This window comes from Eptatretus burgeri, chromosome 7, assembly GCF_056783735.1.
Source record: "Eptatretus burgeri isolate ZD-2024b chromosome 7, Ebu_testis_v1, whole genome shotgun sequence".
Taxonomy (NCBI): domain Eukaryota; kingdom Metazoa; phylum Chordata; class Myxini; order Myxiniformes; family Myxinidae; genus Eptatretus; species Eptatretus burgeri.
In genome coordinates this window covers 29,433,908-29,457,568 of record NC_140967.1, presented here as the reverse complement: position 1 = coordinate 29,457,568, position 23,661 = coordinate 29,433,908, and the positions used below count along the sequence as shown (strand labels likewise).

The window sequence follows — 23,661 nt, the reverse complement described above, 5'->3', positions numbered from 1 at the left end:
CTAGAAACTAATAGCATGAAATATGTGGATCACAAATTAATGTGTACTGCTGAATTTAACTGAACAACACCCGTGTGAAGTGTGACAGCAGTGTGGTAGGTATAAAATGTGTTCACGAATACAGGATTTATAGCAGAATCAACGTTAAATTGAAACTCACTTTGTCATCCATGCCCTCAGCCGCATTGGCAAACATGGATACAAATTTTGGGCGCTGTAGTCCATGCACGATCTTCTCATTATAAATGTAAACCTGCCCAAGACCAAAGAAAGACACAAATGATAAGATGATTAAAAAGAGAAAATGTCATCGACAACTGGGGAGCTTGAATAAAATATGGGTTCACTGAACCATGAATAGAAAAGGAGGCACATTCAAAAACAAACTTCATAAATACAGTATTACACAAAACACCACATCATAGTTAATGAAAGTTCTTCAATCCCAAGATTGCCAGATTGGAGGGCCAATTTAACCCTTGTCATTTTCAGGAAAGGTTGCAAATCATTGATGATCCTGCAATGAGGCATCAGGTAATACAGGTTTCAATGCCCAGTTTGGGAATCATCATGTACCATACTCAATACAGAGCATCAGTTCCTTACCGTGGATTAAAATCCCGGGCAGGGTGCCACTCTGACGTAGTGTTTGGGAATAAAATAACATCATTGACAAATAAAACTCCAATATTCAGCAACAAGTCAACGCTACAAATTTTGCTACCTCTTAAGGAAAGATGCAGAGAATTGGTAATGATGAAATGACCTGTGCTAATGACGGGTGAGTTTGGTGTGGACGTAGCATTTGCTTCTTCGTGAAAACTTCGCCAACAGCCAAGATTCCGCAGCGGATCTGTCCTGTCTACCGTTGTTCTTTCGTCCCTGCATTGTTGTTTTTTTTATCCCATTCCAGTGTATAACCGTGTCTACTTAGCTCTACAGTGTCAAATATATGATGGTCTGTCTCTGCCTCGGGACTCGGCAACATAGCAGCTCGACCTCAGCCTTCAGTTCTGTCATGCAATCTCGATTTTAACCTGGGTCTCATCCTCTCACACCTTTCTTGTATTATACCTCTCCCTCTTCTCAAAAAAAAAAAAAATCATTAAAAATTATTATATTACATGGAACAATTGCAATCTCATTCTGCTGATTATTAGTCATGGCCAAAAATATTGGCACCCTTGCACTTTTTTCAAAAAAAAACGAATTTTCTCTAAAAATAAGTTGAAATTGAGAAAAGTATTTGGTCTCCACAAGTCTTGATTTCACTGTTAATATTACAGAACCTTTGTTTTTGATTCAGAACTTAATATATCCTTTTAAATCAGAAAATAAAAATAAATGCCATTGACAATAATATTGTCACAATATTATTGACATCCTCGACTTAATATTGTTACGCATCTGGAAGCCTTTTGCACACAAACAGCCAGAGTCCCCGTAGTTCAGTTATTTCGATAAGTATGTGTTTATAGCGAGAATCCATCCCTCCTATCTAATCGGAATTTCGTGTGTGCGCTACGAGTTATTTTTTTAGTTAGGTTTTGATTACATCTACAACAACAACAACAACAACAGCGACGCCGACCCGCACTCGACCCGGTCGCCATTGCCCACGTGTTTTTGGCTGAGGGCATGAGCGGAGCCTCCGTCGCTTCGGATCGAGGCTCCGTCCCAAGGAGGGACATAGAGCGTTTCCTCCAGCCAATGAGCGAAGGGCGAGCATCGCACGCGTGCCCCAGCCAATCAGGGGGGCTGACCACCTCAGGGGCAGCCCCGCCCAGAGGGAGTGTTCGGCCCGACCAATGAAGGGCGGCCACGAGTCGCCCGACAACCCCTCATCCAATCCGGAGGCGAGTCCCTCAGAGCGGTTAACTCGACCCGCGAGGGAGGGGGAGGATAAGACGAAGTGGTGAGCCGTGGAGAAAAAGCGAGGAAAGGTTCGCCTGGTCGAAAGCGAGGAAAGGTTCGCCTGGTCGAAAGCGAGGAAAGGTTCGCCTGGTCGAAAGCGAGGAAAGGTTCGCCTGGTCGAAAGCGAGGAAAGGTTCGCCTGGTCGAAAGCGAGGAAAGGTTCGCCTGGTCGAAAGCGAGGAAAGGTTCGCCTGGTCGAAGGCGAGGAAAGGTTCGCCTGGTCGAAGGCGAGGAAAGGTTCGCCTGGTCGAAAGCGAGGAAAGGTTCGCCTGGTCGAAAGCGAGGAAAGGTTCGCCTGGTCGAAAGCGAGGAAAGGTTCGCCTGGTCGAAAGCGAGGAAAGGTTCGCCTGGTCGAAAGCGAGGAAAGGTTCGCCTGGTCGAAAGCGAGGAAAGGTTCGCCTGGTCGAAAGCGAGGAAAGGTTCGCCTGGTCGAAAGCGAGGAAAGGTTCGCCTGGTCGAAAGCGAGGAAAGGTTCGCCTGGTCGAAAGCGAGGAAAGGTTCGCCTGGTCGAAAGCGAGGAAAGGTTCGCCTGGTCGAAAGCGAGGAAAGGTTCGCCTGGTCGAAAGCGAGGAAAGGTTCGCCTGGTCGAAGCGAGGAAAGGTTCGCCTGGTCGAAAGCGAGGAAAGGTTCGCCTGGTCGAAGCGAGGAAAGGTTCGCCTGGTCGAAGCGAGCAAAGGTTTGCATGGTCGAAAGCGAGCAAAGGTTCGCCTGGTCGAAAGCGAGGAAAGGTTCGCCTGGTCGAAAGCGAGGAAAGGTTCGCCTGGTCGAAAGCGAGGAAAGGTTCGCCTGGTCGAAGCGAGGAAAGGTTCGCCTGGTCGAAAGCGAGGAAAGGTTCGCCTGGTCGAAGCGAGGAAAGGTTCGCCTGGTCGAAAGCGAGGAAAGGTTCGCCTGGTCGAAAGCGAGGAAAGGTTCGCCTGGTCGAAAGCGAGGAAAGGTTCGCCTGGTCGAAGCGAGGAAAGGTTCGCCTGGTCGAAAGCGAGGAAAGGTTCGCCTGGTCGAAAGCGAGGAAAGGTTCGCCTGGTCGAAAGCGAGGAAAGGTTCGCCTGGTCGAAAGCGAGGAAAGGTTCGCCTGGTCGATAGCGAGGAAAGGTTCGCCTGGTCGAAAGCGAGGAAAGGTTCGCCTGGTCGAAAGCGAGGAAAGGTTCGCCTGGTCGAAAGCGAGGAAAGGTTCGCCTGGTCGAAAGCGAGGAAAGGTTCGCCTGGTCGAAAGCGAGGAAAGGTTCGCCTGGTCGAAAGCGAGGAAAGGTTCGCCTGGTCGAAAGCGAGGAAAGGTTCGCCTGGTCGAAAGCGAGGAAAGGTTCGCCTGGTCGAAAGCGAGGAAAGGTTCGCCTGGTCGAAGCGAGGAAAGGTTCGCCTGGTCGAAAGCGAGGAAAGGTTCGCCTGGTCGAAAGCGAGGAAAGGTTCGCCTGGTCGAAAGCGAGGAAAGGTTCGCCTGGTCGAAAGCGAGGAAAGGTTCGCCTGGTCGAAAGCGAGGAAAGGTTCGCCTGGTCGAAAGCGAGGAAAGGTTCGCCTGGTCGAAGCGAGGAAAGGTTCGCCTGGTCGAAAGCGAGGAAAGGTTCGCCTGGTCGAAGCGAGGAAAGGTTCGCCTGGTCGAAAGCGAGGAAAGGTTCGCCTGGTCGAAGCGAGGAAAGGTTCGCCTGGTCGAAAGCGAGGAAAGGTTCGCCTGGTCGAAGCGAGGAAAGGTTCGCCTGGTCGAAGCGAGGAAAGGTTCGCCTGGTCGAAAGCGAGGAAAGGTTCGCCTGGTCGAAAGCGAGGAAAGGTTCGCCTGGTCGAGCGAGGAAAGGTTCGCCTGGTCGAAAGCGAGGAAAGGTTCGCCTGGTCGAAGCGAGGAAAGGTTCGCCTGGTCGAAGCGAGGAAAGGTTCGCCTGGTCGAAGCGAGGAAAGGTTCGCCTGGTCGAGCGAGGAAAGGTTCGCCTGGTCGAAAGCGAGGAAAGGTTCGCCTGGTCGAAGCGAGGAAAGGTTCGCCTGGTCGAAGCGAGGAAAGGTTCGCCTGGTCGAAGCGAGGAAAGGTTCGCCTGGTCGAAAGCGAGGAAAGGTTCGCCTGGTCGAAGCGAGGAAAGGTTCGCCTGGTCGAAGCGAGGAAAGGTTCGCCTGGTCGAAGCGAGGAAAGGTTCGCCTGGTCGAAGCGAGGAAAGGTTCGCCTGGTCGAAGCGAGGAAAGGTTCGCCTGGTCGAAAGCGAGGAAAGGTTCGCCTGGTCGAAAGCGAGGAAAGGTTCGCCTGGTCGAAAGCGAGGAAAGGTTCGCCTGGTCGAAAGCGAGGAAAGGTTCGCCTGGTCGAAGCGAGGAAAGGTTCGCCTGGTCGAAGCGAGGAAAGGTTCGCCTGGTCGAAGCGAGGAAAGGTTCGCCTGGTCGAAAGCGAGGAAAGGTTCGCCTGGTCGAAGCGAGGAAAGGTTCGCCTGGTCGAAAGCGAGGAAAGGTTCGCCTGGTCGAAAGCGAGGAAAGGTTCGCCTGGTCGAGCGAGGAAAGGTTCGCCTGGTCGCAAGCGAGGAAAGGTGCGCCTGGTCGAAAGCGAGGAAAGGTTCGCCTGGTCGAGCGAGGAAAGGTTCGCCTGGTCGAAGCGAGGAAAGGTTCGCCTGGTCGAAGCGAGGAAAGGTTCGCCTGGTCGAAGCGAGGAAAGGTTCGCCTGGTCGAAGCGAGGAAAGGTTCGCCTGGTCGAAAGCGAGGAAAGGTTCGCCTGGTCGAAAGCGAGGAAAGGTTCGCCTGGTCGAAGCGAGGAAAGGTTCGCCTGGTCGAAAGCGAGGAAAGGTTGTCGTGGTCGAAAGCGAGGAAAGGTTCGCCTGGTCGAAAGCGAGGAAAGGTTCGCCTGGTCGAAAGCGAGGAAAGGTTCGCCTGGTCGAAAGCGAGGAAAGGTTCGCCTGGTCGAAAGCGAGGAAAGGTTCGCCTGGTCGAAGCGAGGAAAGGTTCGCCTGGTCGAAAGCGAGGAAAGGTTCGCCTGGTCGAAGCGAGGAAGGTTCGCCTGGTCGAAAGCGAGGAAAGGTTCGCCTGGTCGAAGCGAGGAAAGGTTCGCCTGGTCGAAAGCGAGGAAAGGTTCGCCTGGTCGAAAGCGAGGGAAAGGTTCGCCTGGTCGAAAGCGAGGAAAGGTTCGCCTGGTCGAAGCGAGGAAAGGTTCGCCTGGTCGAAAGCGAGGAAAGGTTCGCCTGGTCGAAGCGAGGAAAGGTTCGCCTGGTCGAGCGAGGAAAGGTTCGCCTGGTCGAAAGCGAGGAAAGGTTCGCCTGGTCGAAGCGAGGAAAGGTTCGCCTGGTCGAAGCGAGGAAAGGTTCGCCTGGTCGAAAGCGAGGAAAGGTTCGCCTGGTCGAAGCGAGGAAAGGTTCGCCTGGTCGAAAGCGAGGAAAGGTTCGCCTGGTCGAAAGCGAGGAAAGGTTCGCCTGGTCGAAGCGAGGAAAGGTTCGCCTGGTCGAAAGCGAGGAAAGGTTCGCCTGGTCGAAAGCGAGGAAAGGTTCGCCTGGTCGAAAGCGAGGATAGGTTCGCCTGGTCGAAGCGAGGAAAGGTTCGCCTGGTCGAAAGCGAGGAAAGGTTCGCCTGGTCGAAAGCGAGGAAAGGTTCGCCTGGTCGAAAGCGAGGAAAGGTTCGCCTGGTCGAAGCGAGGAAAGGTTCGCCTGGTCGAAAGCGGGGAAAGGTTCGCCTGGTCGAAAGCGAGGAAAGGTTCGCCTGGTCGAAAGCGAGGAAAGGTTCGCCTGGTCGAAAGCGAGGAAAGGTTCGCCTGGTCGAAAGCGAGGAAAGGTTCGCCTGGTCGAAAGCGAGGAAAGGTTCGCCTGGTCGAAGCGAGGAAAGGTTCGCCTGGTCGAAGCGAGGAAAGGTTCGCCTGGTCGAAAGCGAGGAAGGTTCGCCTGGTCGAAGCGAGGAAAGGTTCGCCTGGTCGAAGCGAGGAAAGGTTCGCCTGGTCGAAAGCGAGGAAAGGTTCGCCTGGTCGAAAGCGAGGAAAGGTTCGCCTGGTCGAAGCGAGGAAAGGTTCGCCTGGTCGAAGCGAGGAAAGGTTCGCCTGGTCGAAAGCGAGGAAAGGTTCGCCTGGTCGAAAGCGAGGAAAGGTTCGCCTGGTCGAAGCGAGGAAAGGTTCGCCTGGTCGAAAGCGAGGAAAGGTTCGCCTGGTCGAAAGCGAGGAAAGGTTCGCCTGGTCGAAGCGAGGAAAGGTTCGCCTGGTCGAAAGCGAGGAAAGGTTCGCCTGGTCGAAAGCGAGGAAAGGTTCGCCTGGTCGAAAGCGAGGAAAGGTTCGCCTGGTCGAAAGCGAGGAAAGGTTCGCCTGGTCGAAAGCGAGGAAAGGTTCGCCTGGTCGAAAGCGAGGAAAGGTTCGCCTGGTCGAAAGCGAGGAAACGTTCGCCTGGTCGAAGCGAGGAAAGGTTCGCCTGGTCGAAAGCGAGGAAAGGTTCGCCTGGTCGAAGCGAGGAAAGGTTCGCCTGGTCGAAAGCGAGGAAAGGTTCGCCTGGTCGAAGCGAGGAAAGGTTCGCCTGGTCGAAGCGAGGAAAGGTTCGCCTGGTCGAAAGCGAGGAAAGGTTCGCCTGGTCGAAAGCGAGGAAAGGTTCGCCTGGTCGGAAGCGAGGAAAGGTTCGCCTGGTCGAAAGCGAGGAAAGCTTGGCCTGGGCGAAAGCGAGGAAAGGTTCGCCTGGTCGAAAGCAAGGAAAGGTTCGCCTGGTCGAAAGCGAGGAAAGGTTCGCCTGGTCGAAAGCGAGGAAAGGTTCGCCTGGTCGAAAGCGAGGAAAGGTTCGCCTGGTCGAAAGCGAGGAAAGGTTCGCCTGGTCGAAAGCGAGGAAAGGTTCGCCTGGTCGAAAGCGAGGAAAGGTTCGCCTGGTCGAAAGCGAGGAAAGGTTCGCCTGGTCGAAAGCGAGGAAAGGTTCGCCTGGTCGAAAGCGAGGAAAGGCTCGCCTGGTCGAAAGCAAGAAAGGCTCGCCTGGTCGAAAGCAAGAAAGGCTCGCCTGGTCTAAAGAAAGAAAGGCTCGCCTGGTCGAAAGAAAGAAAGGCTCGCCTGGTCGAAAGAAAGAAAGGCTCGCCTCGTCGAAGCAAGAAAGGTTCACCCCTTTCGTAAAGGAGAAAGAGAGGAAGCTGCTGGCATTCTCATCTGGTCCTTGCCCGTGCTGGCTGGCGTCCGTGGCGCCATTCTTGGCGGTGGGTTCGAGTCCCGCCACCGGACAAGCTCGAGCAGAACGCACGAGGCGGGCAGGTGCAAATACAGGCCGCGGCCACCGTGTGTGCGTGTGTGTGCGTGTGTGTGCGTGTGTGTGCGTGTGTGTGCGTGTGTGTGCAATCGTTAATTGCCTTGTTCATTACATTTCGTTATAACTCTGCTCTGTCTCCCCTCCCCGATTATTGTTATAAATAAACCCGTTAAATGTACCAGCTCATTTTTTGCGCTTTCTCCCATTGGCCAAGCATGGTGCGTATTGAGAATTAGTCAGGTCGTTCGTGCCGTAAATTGTTCATTTGGACCGACGGATCTTGGTAATCCCCACTCGGTTTACACCCGAATCGGGCTCGGTAAACGGTCCGTTCCGCCCGAGGTCCGTCGAGGGTGTGGTTTTTCCCGGTAGTTGGACGACGTGGGTATTCAGGTATATTGGAATTAGGCAATTAACCCTACCCCACGCCGTTGAAATATTGGCGACCACGGTCCGCTAAGGGACCCGTGAACTCTCAGACTTATCCGAGAGTCACGACCTAAATTCCGGGTGTTCGGTGGGAGACGACTTCACTGCTCCCCCTTGTGGTCGTTTATCGCCGCCGAACCCCAGCCCACAACAATATTTGGACAAAATAACTGCAGTCAAGCGCTTCCTATAGCCATGAATGAGCTTCCCACACCTCTCTACTGGCAGTTTGGCCCACTCTTCTTGTGAAAACTGCTCCAGTTCTCCCATTTTGAAGGGTGCCTTCTCCCAACTGCTGTTTTCAAATCTCCCCACAGGTGTTCAATGGGATTTTGATGACTCATTGCTGGCCACTTCAGAACAGTCCAGCGTTTTGTCTTGAGCCATTTCTGGGTGCTTTTTGAAGTGTGTTTGGGGTCATTGCCCTGCTGCAAGACGCATGACCTTCGACGGAGACCCATCTTTCTGACACTGGGTTGAACATTGCGCTCCAAAATGCCTTGGTAATCTCCTGATTTCATGATGCCAGGCATACATTCAAGGCACCCAGTGCCAGAGGCAGCACAGCAACCCAAAACATCACTGAACCTCCTCCATGTTTGACTGTAACAAGGTGTTCTTTTCTTTAAAGGCTGCATTTTGTTTTCTGGAAACAGAGATGATGTGATTTACCAAAAAGCTCTAATTTGGTCTCATCTGTCCGGTAGGACATTCTCCCAGAAGGATTTTAGCTTGTTCAAGTGTGTTTTGACAAACTCCAGTCGGGCTTTCTTATGTCTCTCTCAGCAGTGGGGTCCTCCTGGGTCTCCAACCATAGAACCCCCTTTCATCGAGTTGGCGACGGAGACGGATAGTGCGAAGTAAAACTGTCGTACCATGCGTCTGAAGGTCAGTTTGAATCTGTTTGGCAGTTCATCGAGGTGCTTTCTCCACCATTCGAACAATCCTTCACTGCAATCTTCAATCAAGTTATCTCTTGCGGCCACGTCCAGGGAGGTTGGTTGCAGTGCCACGTGCATTAAACTTCCTGATAACATTGTGTAGGATGGACACAGAACCATCAAATTCCCTGGAGATGGACTTGTAGCCTTGAGATTGTACATGCTTGGCTACAATCTTGTGTCTGACCTCCTCAGACAATTCTCTGGGTTTCTTTCTTTTCTCCATGCTCATTGCAATGGACACAGTGACACAAAACAGCAGAATGACTCCTTTTCTCTATTCAAACTGGTTGAATGATTTTTATATTGCAGGCACCTGCAACTCACCACAGGTGGGTTCAATCACAAAGTAAAGGAGAATCACCTGCTTGAAATTTCATTATTTCTAACGTTTCAAAGGTGCCAATAATATTGTCCAAGTCATTTTAGGATTTCTGTGTGGAATCAGCTTACGTTTAGTAATTTTTTTCAGCTTTTTTGTTTTGTTCCACTGCATACCAAAGAAATACATTTGTGGATACCAAAAGATTTTATAACTTCAATAATTTTCTGGAAGAAATGGTGCATTATTTTTTTCAAGTGAAAGGGTGCCAATATTTTTTGCCATGACTGTACATCCTTTGTTTATTATCTACGCCACCAAAAATGGATGGAGGTTACTTTTTCACCCGCTTGTTTGTCTGTGAGCAGGATATCTCAAAAAATTATGGAGGATTCAGATAACCCTTTGTAGACAGGTTGTTTGGGTGTGTGACAAGGACAAATTTATTAGATTTTGGTGAAGACCCAAATGCAAGAATATTTGAAGTGATTCTTCACCACTGAGAGATGGGATCCAAACCAATACACAGCATGATATTTCAAAAAGTTGTGGACGGATGATGACAACTTTGTGGACGAGTTGGGTAGGTGACAAGACCAAGCCGAATCGATTTTTGTTAAAGTTCGGATGCAGATCTGGCAATCAGTGGGATACGAAACGTAGCCTGATGGAGGCATGCCAAGTGCCATTCGAGTTATTTATCCTTCTCCTCCATAGTTATGAAAATAATTAATTATAATCTTCCAAATGACGTTAAAATGATTCATCTCCCTTTTCTCTTCCACACAAACTCTCACGTCCCAACCTCCTTTTCATATTCACACAATTTCTGTTCCAATTCTGATGTGCTTGGAAGTCTGCACTCCGTGCATCATCTCCCAGGTATTATAGCTCAACTGTCCTTCATGCTTTTAATAACCCTTCTTTTATCTTGTAACGATGTCTGTCTTCGTCTGACAGAAGTGGGAATCCACAAGGTAAATCTGCTTGCACAGGAGGTTTCCGATTCCTCTGTCTCTCTTCTGCTTTGATAGGCCCTGCCCCCGCTGAGAAATTGTTGTTGCAATGCATGTCAATACACAATTGCTCATTGCCCACACTAACCCCTCCAAGCCCTCGAAAATATCTCTGGCTGCATATATCACTCTGTGACCGACTAATGTTGGTCTGTGTGGTATACTGGTCACCGAATAATGACGACACTCTTTATACCTCAAATATGGATGAATTTGTCACTATCCATTCCAACTCTATTCTCATATGGGGTGATTACAACTGTCACCATGCAAGCTGGCTGGGTGTTAGCTCTGCAACAACAGTCCATGGCATTGAAGTGAAGGCCTTCTCCAACTCTGTGTGTTTGACCAAATCTGTAAACTTCCCAACCCATATTTGTGCAAGTGGTAGTCCTTCCAATTAGAAAAAAAAAAAAGTTGAAGAGAACAAAATGAAATAAAACTAGAAGGGCACTCGGTAGAGCGCATACCTCCGCCACGCAATGCTTGATCCACGAGAACATATCGGGCACAATACATTTTTGAAATATCATAATATTATATATATATATATATATATATATATATATATATATATATATATATATATATATATATATATATATATATATATATATATATATATATATATATATATATATATCATTTTTGGCCCTATCTCTCAATGGTGAAGAATCACCTTAAAAATTAAATAAATCTCCCAGGTATTATGGATAGATATATATATATATATATATATATATATATATATATATATATATATATATATATATATATATATTTTTTTTTTTTTTTTTTTTAATTTATTTTTTTAATAAAATAAACTGACATTTGTGGACAGGCAGACAGGCAAAGGGAACCAATTGCTTCACCCCATGGATGGTTTGGCACACGCATGGTAATTACTCCATGCATAACACAAGGCTGGCACAGAAGGGTCGAGACCAGCGTTTCTCAAGGTGGGGCGTGGCAATATTTTGGTGGGGCATGAGAATTCAGAATTAATGAATCGCTTTCATAGCTTTGCACTTTCAAATGTTGAATTTGCAAAAGTGAGTAGCAATTGAATAAGATTTACAATAAAGTTTTAATAAAGCCTTTTGAATACATATGTAGTACATACTGTAGTGTCTCCAATCATGGTGGGGCGTACGATTTTTTTGAAAATCAAAGTGGGGCGTGGGACAAAAAAAGATTGAGAAACACTGGTCTAGACTCGAGAGGAATGCACACTCGCTTCTGAGTTTAAATCTCGACCCAGCTACAAACTGTCGCCCTCGTATTTTGTGTGCAGGGCAAGACATTGATGCACGAGTTGTCCTTCAGATGGCCAGTAAACTTGGTATCCCGTCCGCTGGGATTAGCGAGTGGACATTAAAGATCCCCATCCCATCGTATCCTCCATGAAGAGTTGGCAAATTATCGCCAGCATCCTGGCTGATTTACAAAATTCCTACACCCCTCAGCCAAGTATCCTGCATCAGAATGGCGACCCGTCAAAGATTGTAATCCCTGCCAAGTAACTTCTGTGGCAGAACCGATGCTCCGTTTACAGCAGAGTACATAATGAATAATTAATAAATAAAATACATACCTGCCGTGCATATGCCAGCTCTGTGCTGTTTAACACACTGCGTCCGAAAGGCACGGTCTCAGTCACGTAACTTCGCTGCAAGACACATTCAAATCGCGGTAAATCTAGTGATTCAATGTTTGCCGTTCATATGTGGTTTATTATTGTATTTTGGTTTTTCACAAATACCTCTGCCTCAGGAAGAATGTCAAATGTTTCATCTTCAGCAGCAAGTAGAGTGTTAAGGATCCGCTGCTTCTCCTGCTCCCAATTTACCAGCAGGCTGTCCCAGTGGCTTTTCTTCGCTATTTCAAAGGTCTTGAGGAAAACCAGAAATAAAACTTATAGAACGTTGTGTATTAGCATTTGATTCATTTTTTAAAGTGATGGAAAGTAAAACAATGTTGGAACACACATTGAAGTTACTAGTTATCAAGATCAATGAACAAACAATAAACAAATCTTTTATGTGTGTTGTTGAAATTTAGTTGAAGCTGTTGTAGTAGATAATAAGAAGATATTTGCGATCACAAAGTGATCGCCAAAAGTAAGTCTCCCCCGGTGCTCGCGATCCAATGATGGCAATATTTTTTTTCGGACCACCGTACGAGTTTGACCTTCAACATTTAGGGATAGAGTATAAATTAAGAAAACGTGTCCCCATCTACAATCTACCCATAAAACTCAACCTCATGAAAATCAGAGGGAAATTATTCAAGTTATGATCAAAATGGTGTTTATTTATTTGAAAAATGTAGGTCAAGGACACGAATCAAATATCAGGTTCACAACGTCAGTGCAGGAACACTATTATGGTGCAAGAACATATTGGAAGGCTAAGCAGCCTTTGAGATTCTGCATTGGAAAAATTGAACAATGACAAAAAATATATATTGTTCTTTTTCAGACCACCATTTGACCTTGACCTTTAAACTAAGAGGGGGTGTGATGTAAATTACTTGTAAATACGCTTTGCTCTAGGATATCTCGAGAGCAATTTTCTTCCGATTGGACAAAAATTAGTCGAGTTATGGTAAAAAAATAAAATAAAATAAAAAAATTTGATAACAAGGTCATGACCTTAAAAATTAGGTCAAGGTCAAAAAAAATTGTCAACCCTGCAAACTTTTTATTTCCATTATTGATGCAAAAATTCATTCCGAAAGTCACAGCCGGCTCCGAGATACAGGTCGGACGGACATTGGCAGAAAACCTAAATAGTGGTCAATACTCCTAGGAGTCTAAGGAAGTGTGAGGTACCATTAAAAATTGGGGGCACTAATTGTAGAAAACAAAACCTTCAACAAGAATAAGGTTCTGTATAGGAAGAGGCTTAATGATCAAGATACTATAACAAATTTTTGATCACTCTTGAAGGTGCTTTTCTACCATGGCCCATCACTTCTAAGGTTATTCTTCAGGAAAACTCAAGTGAACTGTAGAAGGTTGTGCACTCGTATAAAGGTGAGTGAGCAACATCCCAGAAAGACACGCTCACCTGTATATGACGGTCTTGAATAACCGAGATATGAGCGTTATCCCTTTCATTTTTCAGAAAACTCTGAAATGGAAAATAAAATAAAATAAAAAAAGACAGACTTTGGATTGACTTGTTTGGCATTCACATCTAAGCATAAGCTCATGATGCTGTGATCCCACAGCTGTGATTTGTCCATCATGGCATGTCCTTTTAACCCAGGAAAAAGTATGTCGACGTTTCCTTATGTCCTTCAAAATCATGCAAAGGTAAAGTGTTATCTCTTAACGTCATTGTCCAGCATGTAAAACATTTTCAAGCTCCATGAAGCATGGACAATACTATTACTTAAAGCAGCATGGCTTCATTATTCTACCTCAAAAGCATATCGTATAAATTATACCATCCCAATATATTGCAGGATAGCCGAGAGATACACACACTCAACTCCAAGATGGCTCGCCTCAGTTTGAATCCCAACCCAGCTATAAACTATCATCCCGGTGTTTCATCAATGTGTGTGCCATCCCTCGCATGGACATTATACTGGGCAACCCGTCTGCCAGCATTAGTTGGTGGACGTGAAAGATCCCATTGTGTCCTTCATGAAGAGAAGGCAAACTATCGCCAGCACCCTGAACAAATTACAAATTCCTGCCCTAACCACTTGAGTTAGAATGGTGACCTAACCAGGACTGTAGCCAAAAAACTGCTTTGGCAGCACCAACGCTCTGCCATCGGGCATGAATGATGATGACGATGACGATTTTTATTTTAAGAATCAGTTTAAAACCACCAACAAAAGAACATTTTGTTGTAAAATTCCGATATTCGCTTAAAATGGCTTGCAATATCCCTCTTGTCTTTGCACACGTGTCTAAAATAACATTGTTAATGAGAAAGAGGGTTTTTATTTGTTGTGAAACTTGCCTGAATATCAGCATCCCGAACTGGCTCGAGAGGCCCAAAAGTGGTAACTGCGCTTAAGTTTTCAAGACGATGGGAGATGTTGGAGATGTCAAGTCCTTTAGAGCCTAAAAGGATGGAACTGGGGAAAGAACCAGATCACAGTTATACAGAGGACAGCTGTCTGTAGAATACCTGTGTCAAGGACCCATATATTTAATTCATTTGCATTGGCCAGGGAGTGGGGGAGGGGGAGGGGTATGATAACGGGAAGCCGAATGATACACATCAAGTGCCCCATACAAAAATAGAAATGGTAGGTTCAAAAGATAAGTGTGTATTAATCGTCTGATCCGAGTCTTTTTGAGGGACTATGTAGACTTGGTGGCGTAATGGTTAGAGCGTCCACTCTGAGTCTGAGAGGTCAGTGGTTCAGACCCTGACTGAGTCATACGGCATTTAAAAGGACAGAGCATTGCCAAACAATGCTTGGAAGGCAATGGCAAACAGGCAATTCCAGGGCAACCCAGTGTAAAACTTACCAATAAACTGCCTCGGCAGCACCAACACTCTGTAAAGACTATAGTACTGTACATCAACATCAATAAGATCCATCATGGGTCGAGGAGGATGGCTCCCAGAGACTTGGCCACAATAGGAATACTTTTTAATTGGAATGAAAATTATTTAAAATCTAATTGATCGGGTTATTGAATTTGACTTGCACTGTGACTCGTTGATGGTCTACTTGGTCCAATGCAGGACCAGCCTACTTAATCCAATGCAGGACGAAGGCCTCAATCAACATCGTTCATTCTGTTCTATTCAATGCAATATGAGACTATTGTATTCAAGTAAACTTTTCCTGTTCCATCTTTCCATATAATCAATCAACCTCTGCTTTTTCTAGGTTGCATGCTGCAATTCTTGATGTCCACTGGTTGTCGACTCTTCCAGCTACATATCCAGCCCAGTTACATTTCAGCATTTGCTCGTGTCCAAAATGTCAAATTTTATGAAGTTGGAATACGTGTCAAAAGAGAACATTGTAAGGGTTTTTGGTAGACCATGTGATCACTGATCAGGTTGATTTAAGACCAAGAATTTTGCATTAAACCGTTTTGTTAGTCTTTTTCATCACTATAAAATTAAACCTGCCCCTGTGTGTCCATCTGCTTGGAAGTAACTTTTCAATAATGTCCAAGCCAATGGAAGGACAGTTGTGTAAATCACATTTTTGTGCATCATCAATGTCTTTTACACCACCTTATTTAACATGTTACATTAGTTCTTTGTGCCCATTGTTTGAGTCCTTTACGCCATTCTTAGACACAGTAAGTTTCCTGTTTGGAATGATTTTCAATTTTGTTTGACTGCAAGACAGGCAGACAGACTAAAAATATGATTTCACCGCTCCCCGTGCGCGCGCAGTCGGAACAAGATTTCATACAACTTGCCAAATTCAGAGCCAAAGTACAGGTTCGTGTTCAAAATATAACAATGGATTGAAATCAAGTAGTTCCTTGAACATAAACTGGCATTTGTAGACAAAGACAGACAGACAAAGTGAACCAATTGCTTAACTGTGCTTTTTGCTTCACGCATGCGGCGTAATAAATAGATATCTCCCAAGCATTTTTTTTTTATTTTTTTTAACAACAAAAAATTTGGACACAACTCACGCCTTGACATCGGTGGCGTCGGGAGCAGCACGAGCAAGAGTCCGTGATCTCAGGCGCTCTCCAGCTTGCTGGATCTCCTGGAGGTTTCGTTCTACATGTGGCAATTCCGATAGACCCTCGATCTCAGCAGCCAGTTGCTCTGCCTGCTGCAGAAGCTCTCCAAAATCCTCACCGTCCATCTCAATGACCCCTAGGAACCAACATCAATTCCAATAGTTATCGATACATATATATATATATATATATATATATATATATATATATATATATATATATATATATATATATATATATATATATATATATATATATACGATGAAATGATAAAATTATTACATGCCCCCGGTCGCAGTCATAAAATTTAACGATTGCACGCACTGTGTCACGAGTTTGACGAACAGTGGTTGTGTTCTTTCTGAAGTGAAAAGTATGATGTAATATGTGGGGTTCGTGGAGGAGCTCGTATTAAGATGCAATTCAGGACTTCAAGCAAGAGGTGCACCAGCATCTTGTCATCCCCCCCCCCCTCTTTTGTACTCTTACCAACGATATCTAACTCAACAGTCTTACTTGCAGGTTACTGTTTGTTGCTCCTCCCTCTTCCCTCCTCCTTCTCCTTCCTCATCCTCTTTCCCCCTCCCCCTCTTCCTCCTCCTCCTCTCCTCCCCCCTCTTTTGCTTCCTCTTCTTCCTCCTTCTTCACCTCCTCCTTTCGCTTCCCCCTCCTCCTTTTTTCTTCTTCCTCCTCCTTTCGATTCCTCCACCTCCTTCTCTCGCTTTCTCTCTACACCTCTCTCTCTCGCTTTCTCTCTCTACCTCTCTCTCTCTCTACCTCTCTCTCTCTCTACCTCTCTCTCTCTATATCTCTCCTCTCTCCTCTCTCCTCTCTCTCCTCTCTCCTCTCTCCTCTCTCCTCTCTCCTCTCTCCTCTCTCCTCTCTCCTCTCTCCTCTCTCTCCTCTCTCCTCTCTCCCCTCTCTCTCCTCTCTCTCTCTCTCCTCTCTCTCTCTCTCTCTCTCTCTCTCTCTCTCTCTCTCTCTCTCTCTCTCTCTCTCTCTCTCCTCCATCTGCTCCCTCTTCCCCTCCTCCTCTTCCATCTGCTCCCTCTTCCCCTCCTCCTCTTTCATCTGCTCCCTCTTCCCCTCCCCCTCTTTCATCTGCTCCCTCTTCCCCTCCTCCTCTTTCATCTGCTCCCTCTTCCCCTCCTCCTCTTTCATCTGCTCCCTCTTCCCCTCCTCCTCTTTCATCTGCTCCCTCTTCCCCTCCTCCTCTTTCATCTGCTCCCTCTTCCCCTCCTCCTCTTTCATCTGCTCCCTCTTCCCCTCCTCCTCTTTCATCTGCTCCCTCTTCCCCTCCTCCTCTTTCATCTGCTCCCTCTTCCCCTCCTCCTCTTTCATCTGCTCCCTCTTCCCCTCCTCCTCTTTCATCTGCTCCCTCTTCCCTCCTCCTCTTTCATCTGCTCCCTCTTCCCCTCCTCCTCTTTCATCTGCTCCCTCTTCCTCCTCCTCTTTCATCTGCTCCCTCTTCCCCTCCTCCTCTTTCATCTGCTCCCTCTTCCCCTCCTCCTCTTTCATCTGCTCCCTCTTCCCCTCCTCCTCTTTCATCTGCTCCCTCTTCCCCTCCTCCTCTTTCATCTGCTCCCTCTTCCCCTCCTCCTCTTTCATCTGCTCCCTCTTCCCCTCCTCCTCTTTCATCTGCTCCCTCTTCCCCTCCTCCTCTTTCATCTGCTCCCTCTTCCCCTCCTCCTCTTTCATCTGCTCCCTCTTCCCCTCCTCCTCTTTCATCTGCTCCCTCTTCCCCTCCTCCTCTTTCATCTGCTCCCTCTTCCCCTCCTCCTCTTTCATCTGCTCCCTCTTCCCCTCCTCCTCTTTCATCTGCTCCCTCTTCCCCTCCTCCTCTTTCATCTGCTCCCTCTTCCCCTCCTGCTCTTCCATCTGCTCCCTCTTCCCCTCCATCTGCTCCCTCTTCCATCGCCTCCTCCTCTCCTCCGCCTCCATCTGTTCCCTCTTTCCCCTCCATCTGCTCCCTCTTTTCCCTCCTCCTCTTCCATCTGCTGCCTCTTCCCCTTCTCCCCCTCCATCTGCTCCCTCTTTTCCCTCCTCCTCCTCTTACATCCGCTCCCTCTTCCCCACCTCCTCCTCCATCTGCTTTCTCTTCCCCTCCATCTGCTCCCTCTTCCCCTCCTTCCCCTCCATCTGCTCTCTCTTCCCCTCCATCTGCCTCCTCTTCCTCCTCCTCCCGCCCTCATTGTGTATTCCTTCATTCCCCTGCACATGGTGTCTCACTGTGTACGCTCCCACCGGACACAGCACGTGGCCTTTTCAAACTCCATCATCTCATTTTTCCATGAGCTCGCCTTTCGTATAAAAATAAAATATACAAATACCCCTCTCTTCCCTTTCGGTCAGGTCAGGTTCAATCTGCGACCTGCTACAGGTACCATGTAAACCTGTACTAACCTGTTCCATGGTCGGGTTGTCGGCGACGAAACCGTCTCCCCCACCAGGTTTTCTGGTGAGGAAGGTGTTTGGATATGGACACCCAGCAGGATTAAAAACAAAACCTGTCAAAGGGCGGAGGAGCTCCTTGTGAGCCAACGGCCATCCATATCTAGTGCCCAACTGTGTCTGCGGACGTCCTCCTGCAGTTGGGTCACTTCTTATTAGGAGGTTGGTGGCAGGATTTGCACTCCGGCCACCGTAAAACCCTTCATTCCGCAAAACGCAAAAACGCAAAAAAATCTGAAAACCCACTCCGTGGGAGTACCTCCTGTGCAGCTTCCCTTCGCAGGGCAGCTCACCGGATGACGGGATTGGGGCAAAGCCTTCGGGACCCCCAATCTTTGATAGGAGGGAAACCACGGGGTAACATCCCTGGGTCAGATTGCGGGAGAGTGTGTCGGAGTGGTGCTGAGGTGTCGTCCACCAGACGGCGGTCTCCTTGGGTTAACCTGAGGCGGTCCCTTCGGGTGGGTGCCTGGAATGTCCTATCCCTAAGAGAGGATGATCACCTGTCTCTGTTATCATCTGAGCTCAAGCGTTTGGACATCGGGATTGCAGCTCTCTCTGAGGTTCGGAGACCGGATTGCGGCGAGATAATGGTGGGTGGTTACACCTACTATTGGTCTGGTCGCTCTGATGGTTACCATACCCAAGGAGTTGCTGTAGCTGTGTCCAATAAGCTGACCCCAATGATAATTGAGGTAACACCGGTCAACGAGCGTATTATGAGATTAAGGATTCGTCACTCCTTAGGTGTCATTTCCCTGGTCTCTGTTTATGCTCCGACTGAGGCGAGTGATCTCACCGTGAAGGATGCATTCTACGCCACACTCGAGTCTGTGGTTGATCAGTGCCCCAGACGAGATACACTTCTAGTCTTGGGGGATTTCAATGCATCGACTGGAATGGATAGGGATGGTTATGAGGTGTGTGTTGGTCCCAATGGGTCAGGAACTATGAACCAGAATAGCACTAAGTTCCTTGACTTTGCAAGAAGTCATGGACTTAGGGTGGCTGGTTCATGGTTTCAGCGCCCACAAGCTCATCGCTGGACTTGGTATTCCAACGCTGGCGGTGTGGAAAAGGAGATTGACCATGTCCTCATTGACGGTCGTTGGAGGATGATCCAGAACTGCAGGGTCTACCGGAGTGCTCAGTTCCTCAATACTGACCACAGGCTTGTTGCAGCAACTCTAAAGCTGCACCTTAAATCCTGGAGAATGGTACCATCCCAGCCGAGGCTGGATGTTGCCAAGCGCAGGGATGAGAGAGTAGCTGAGGAGTTTGCGTATAGGCTGAGTGGACACTTGGGGGGTCTGGGTGCTTTGGGGGGTCCTGAAGAGTTGTGGAGCGCCTTCAAGACCACCGTCCTTGATGTTGCCGGTGGATGCCTTGGAGCTCACCGCAGGGCAAAGAAGAATTTTGTCTCTCAAGGGACACTGGATACCATTGACCAGAGTCGCAGGGCCAGGCTGAATGGCAGAGCTGAGCTGTTCAGGGAGCTGAGGCGTAAAACTGTACGTGCACTGAGGGTGGACAAGGAGGCCTATATGCGAGGAATCTGTGAGGGGCAGAGCATCACCTGTGGACAGGTGATTCTCGTCCCGCTTACAGGGGAATTCGCGCATTACGTTCATCCAAGCCCATCCCTCGGAGCACTACTGTTCGAGCAGAGAGTGGTAGGCTCTTGACAGAGGAGTCTGAAGTGAAGGCCCGCTGGGCCAGTTACTTTGAGCGGTTGTACCAGGCTGATCCCCCAACTGTCGAGTTGGACGTCAAGGGTGTTCCAATCCCTGTTGCTGACCCTCGAATCAACTGTGGTCCACCTACGCTTGTGGAAACACGGGCTGCGGTGAACCAGTTGAAACGGGGCAAAGCTCCAGGGATCTGTGGCATCCATGCCGAACTTCTCAAGTCTGGTAGAAATGCTGCACTCGTGTCGTTGCATGCAGTTTTGTGCTCTGCCTGGAACACAGGCATCATCCCAACTGACTGGAAGAGGGGCCTTGTTGTCCCTCTCTGAAAAGGGAAGGGTGATCGCCAAGACTGCAACAACTACCGAGGGGTGACGCTGCTCTCAGTGCCGGGCAAGGTCTTTGCTCGGATAATTCTCGATAGGGTTCACCACCATCTGCTTGAGCACCAGCGTCCAGAGCAGTCAGGCTTTACACCAAAGAGGTCAACGATTGACCGTATCCTTGCACTTCGTGTCCTCACCGAACGCAGACGAGAGTTTCGGCAGGGGCTGCTTGCAGCCTATGTTGATCTCTGTAAAGCGTTCGATTCAGTGAATCGGGATGTCCTCTGGAGGATTCTTGGTCTTCGTGGGGTGCCACCAAAACTGATCGATCTGATGTCTGAACTCTACTCTGGTACTGAGAGTGCTGTGAAGTGTGGTGGTGCCATCTCTGACTTATTTCCAGTTGTTACTGGAGTTCGTCAGGGATGTGTACTTGCCCCCACACTTTTCACCACTTGTATGGACTGGATTCTAGGGAGGATGTCGGAGAGATCAAGTTGCGGTGCGTCATTTGGGAATGTCAAGATCTCGGACCTTGACTTTGCAGATGATGCAGTCATCTTTGCGGAGACTTTAGACATCCTCTTGGGGGCCCTCGAGGTGCTGAATGAGGAGTCGGAGCCGTTGGGATTACGGGTTTCTTGGGTCAAAACTAAGATCCAGGCTTTCGGTGACATCTTGGATGCTGCTGTCCTGTCTGTGTCTATTTGTGGTGAGGATGTTGAGGTCGTGGAGAGATTTACTTACCTTGGCAGTGATATTCATGTTTCTGCTGGCTGCGAGTCAGAGGTCAATAGACGTCTGGGTCGGGCCTGGGGAGTCATGGATTCACTGGATCATGGGGTGTGGCGCTGCCGGTACCTGTGCGGGAGGACGAAAGTCCGAGTCTTCAGGTCCTTGGTACTTCCAGTCTTGCTCTATGGGTGCAAGACTTGGACTCTGACCAAGGATCTGAGACGGAGACTTAATTCCTTTGGTACCAGGTCTCTTCGGAGAATCCTTGGCTATCGCTGGTCGGATTTTGTGTCCAACGAGCGGTTGCTGAGAGAGACTCGGATGAGATTTGTTACCTGCATAGTCCGTGAGCGTCAGTTGCGGCTGTATGGACATGTGGCTCGTTTTCCTGACTCTGATCCTGCTCACCAGATTCTCTCAGCGAGGGAGTCTCATGAGTGGAGGAGGCCAGTGGGTCGACCACGTGCCTCATGGTTGCAACAGGTTGACCATCATCTCAAGGAGATGGGGATGGGCCTGGCATCTGCCTGGGGGATGGCCAGACGGAGGCCCCTGGAGTACCGGCGGAAAGTGGACGCAGCGACGTGCTGTTCTGGCACATGCTCCCATACCTGACCTGACCTGACCTCTTCCCCTCCATCTGCTCCCTCTTCCCCTCCTCCTCTTTCATATGCTCCCTCTTCCCCTCCTCCTCTTTCATCTGCTCCCTCTTCCCCTCCTCCTCTTTCATCTGCTCCCTCTTCCCCTCCTCCTCTTTCATCTGCTCCCTCTTCCCCTCCTCCTCTTTCATCTGCTCCCTCTTCCCCTCCTCCTCTTTCATCTGCTCCCTCTTCCCCTCCTCCTCTTTCATCTGCTCCCTCTTCCCCTCCTCCTCTTTCATCTGCTCCCTCTTCCCCTCCTCCTCTTTCATCTGCTCCCTCTTCCCCTCCTCCTCTTTCATCTGCTCCCTCTTCCCCTCCTCCTCTTTCATCTGCTCCCTCTTCCCCTCCTCCTCTTTCATCTGCTCCCTCTTCCCCTCCTCCTCTTTCATCTGCTCCCTCTTCCCCTCCTCCTCTTTCATCTGCTCCCTCTTCCCCTCCTCCTCTTTCATCTGCTCCCTCTTCCCCTCCTCCTCTTTCATCTGCTCCCTCTTCCCCTCCTCCTCTTTCATCTGCTCCCTCTTCCCCTCCTCCTCTTTCCTCTCCTCCCTCTTCCCCTCCTCCTCTTTCATCTGCTCCCTCTTCCCCTCCTCCTCTTTCATCTGCTCCCTCTTCCCCTCCTCCTCTTTCATCTGCTCCCTCTTCCCCTCCTCCTCTTTCATCTGCTCTCTCTTCCCCTCCTCCTCTTTCATCTGCTCCCTCTTCCCCTCCTCCTCTTTCATCTGCTCCCTCTTCCCCTCCTCCTCTTTCATCTGCTCCCTCTTCCCCTCCTCCTCTTTCATCTGCTCCCTCTTCCCCTCCTCCTCTTTCATCTGCTCCCTCTTCGCCTCCTCCTCTTTCATCTGCTCCCTCTTCCCCTCCTCCTCTTTCATCTGCTCCCTCTTCCCCTCCTGCTCTTCCATCTGCTCCCTCTTCCCCTCCATCTGCTCCCTCTTCCCCCTCTTCCCCTCCATCTGCTCCCTCTTCCCCTCCTCCTCTTCCATCTGCTCCCTCTTTTCCCTCCTCCTCTTCCATCACCTCCTCCTCCTCTCCTCCTCCTCCATCTGTTCCCTCTTCCCCCTCCATCTGCTCCCTCTTTTCCCTCCTCCTCTTCCATCTGCTGCCTCTTCCCCTTCTCCCCCTCCATCTGCTCCCTCTTTTCCCTCCTCCTCCTCTTACATCCGCTCCCTCTTCCCCACCTCCTCCTCCATCTGCTTTCTCTTCCCCTCCATCTGCTCCCTCTTCCCCTCCTTCCCCTCCATCCGCTCCCTCTTCCCCTCCATCTGCTCTCTCTTCCCCTCCATCTGCCTCCTCTTCCTCCTCCTCCCTCCCTCATTGTGTATTCCTTCATTCCCCTGCACATGGTGTCTCACTGTGTATGCTCCCACCGGACACAGCACGTGGCCTTTTCAAACTCCATCATCTCATTTTTCCATGAGCTCGCCTTTCGTATAAAAATAAAATATACAAATACATCGAGACAAAAAAAAATACACTTGGTACATGAGTTACAAGGACAGACAAATCAGTGTACTGTACTGTACTTGACACGAGATTAGAACTTGGGATCCCAGAATTACGAGCGAACGTGAAATGACCAAGGGGTAAAAATCCTGAACAAAACACGATCAATTTCAGAAACGTTTAATCACTTACAACTTCAATGGAGTTTCATGTGCCGCGTCAACGTCGATGACAAATCCTCACTCGCGTCCCTCACTGTACGAGCGTGTGTCACCAGAGGCGCTTGGCGCTCGTTCTCCACAAACACTGTAATTACAACAGTTACAATCAGTATCATCAGACGATGGCACCGACGAGAGTTTCCTCAACACGCGGAATAACACATCACACATGAACAATCATACAATACGTCACTTGTTCCGTCTTCAACACAAAGAATCGCACCACGCACCACGCACCACGCACCACGTACGACGTACGACGTACGACGATACCAATTTTAATATTATTACCACTTTAAATGTTTGTATCTGGGCGCCAAAAGCACGACTGGTCGCCACAGGAAGAAAAAAAAAAAAAATCCGCCAATGCGCATGCGCGCAATCACCTCAGGACGGTAATGCTCTTCGATTTGTTTTTTGACCCCTTTTTAAAAGTTACTCTTTATGGCACTCATGAAGCTATTCTCTTTGTTTCATGTATATTTATACTTAGACAGACTTCAAGTTGCCTGTTTGTAAGAATATGATGCGTACGCATTGAGTGTGTGTAGTACCGTTTCGAATAGCATGGCTGGTTCCTTCCGTCTTGCATCTTCAGACTTCAATGAAGATTTTTCTTTTCTTCTATTTTTTTTTTTTTAATGCCGAGCATCAAGTAAGAGCAGCAGCACGCCAGCACGCACCATTTCTCGTCTTTG

At 48.7% G+C, this 23,661-nt stretch overlaps 1 protein-coding gene across 5 annotated transcripts in view; it reads right to left on the bottom strand.

Moving 5' to 3' along the window:
• Positions 1-23,359, bottom strand: part of NUP93 (nucleoporin 93) — a 67,135-nt gene extending 43,776 nt beyond the window's left edge. For 2 of the 5 annotated variants that reach the window (XM_085887879.1, XM_085887884.1), the window contains exons 1-8: positions 23,255-23,359; positions 22,935-23,048; positions 15,408-15,597; positions 13,750-13,867; positions 12,841-12,903; positions 11,532-11,660; positions 11,364-11,438; positions 161-253 (exon numbers count right to left, since the gene is read on the bottom strand). In XM_085887879.1, coding sequence (XP_085744005.1) covers positions 161-253; positions 11,364-11,438; positions 11,532-11,660; positions 12,841-12,903; positions 13,750-13,867; positions 15,408-15,586 — 657 coding nt within the window. In that variant the 5' untranslated portion in view covers positions 15,587-15,597; positions 22,935-23,048; positions 23,255-23,359. Of the gene's footprint in view, positions 1-160; positions 254-11,363; positions 11,439-11,531; positions 11,661-12,840; positions 12,904-13,749; positions 13,868-15,407; positions 15,598-22,934; positions 23,049-23,146 lie in introns of all 5 variants that reach the window. The other 3 variants (XM_085887880.1, XM_085887883.1, XM_085887881.1) reach the window with 3 other exon arrangements.
• Positions 23,360-23,661: the final 302 nt, after the last annotated feature.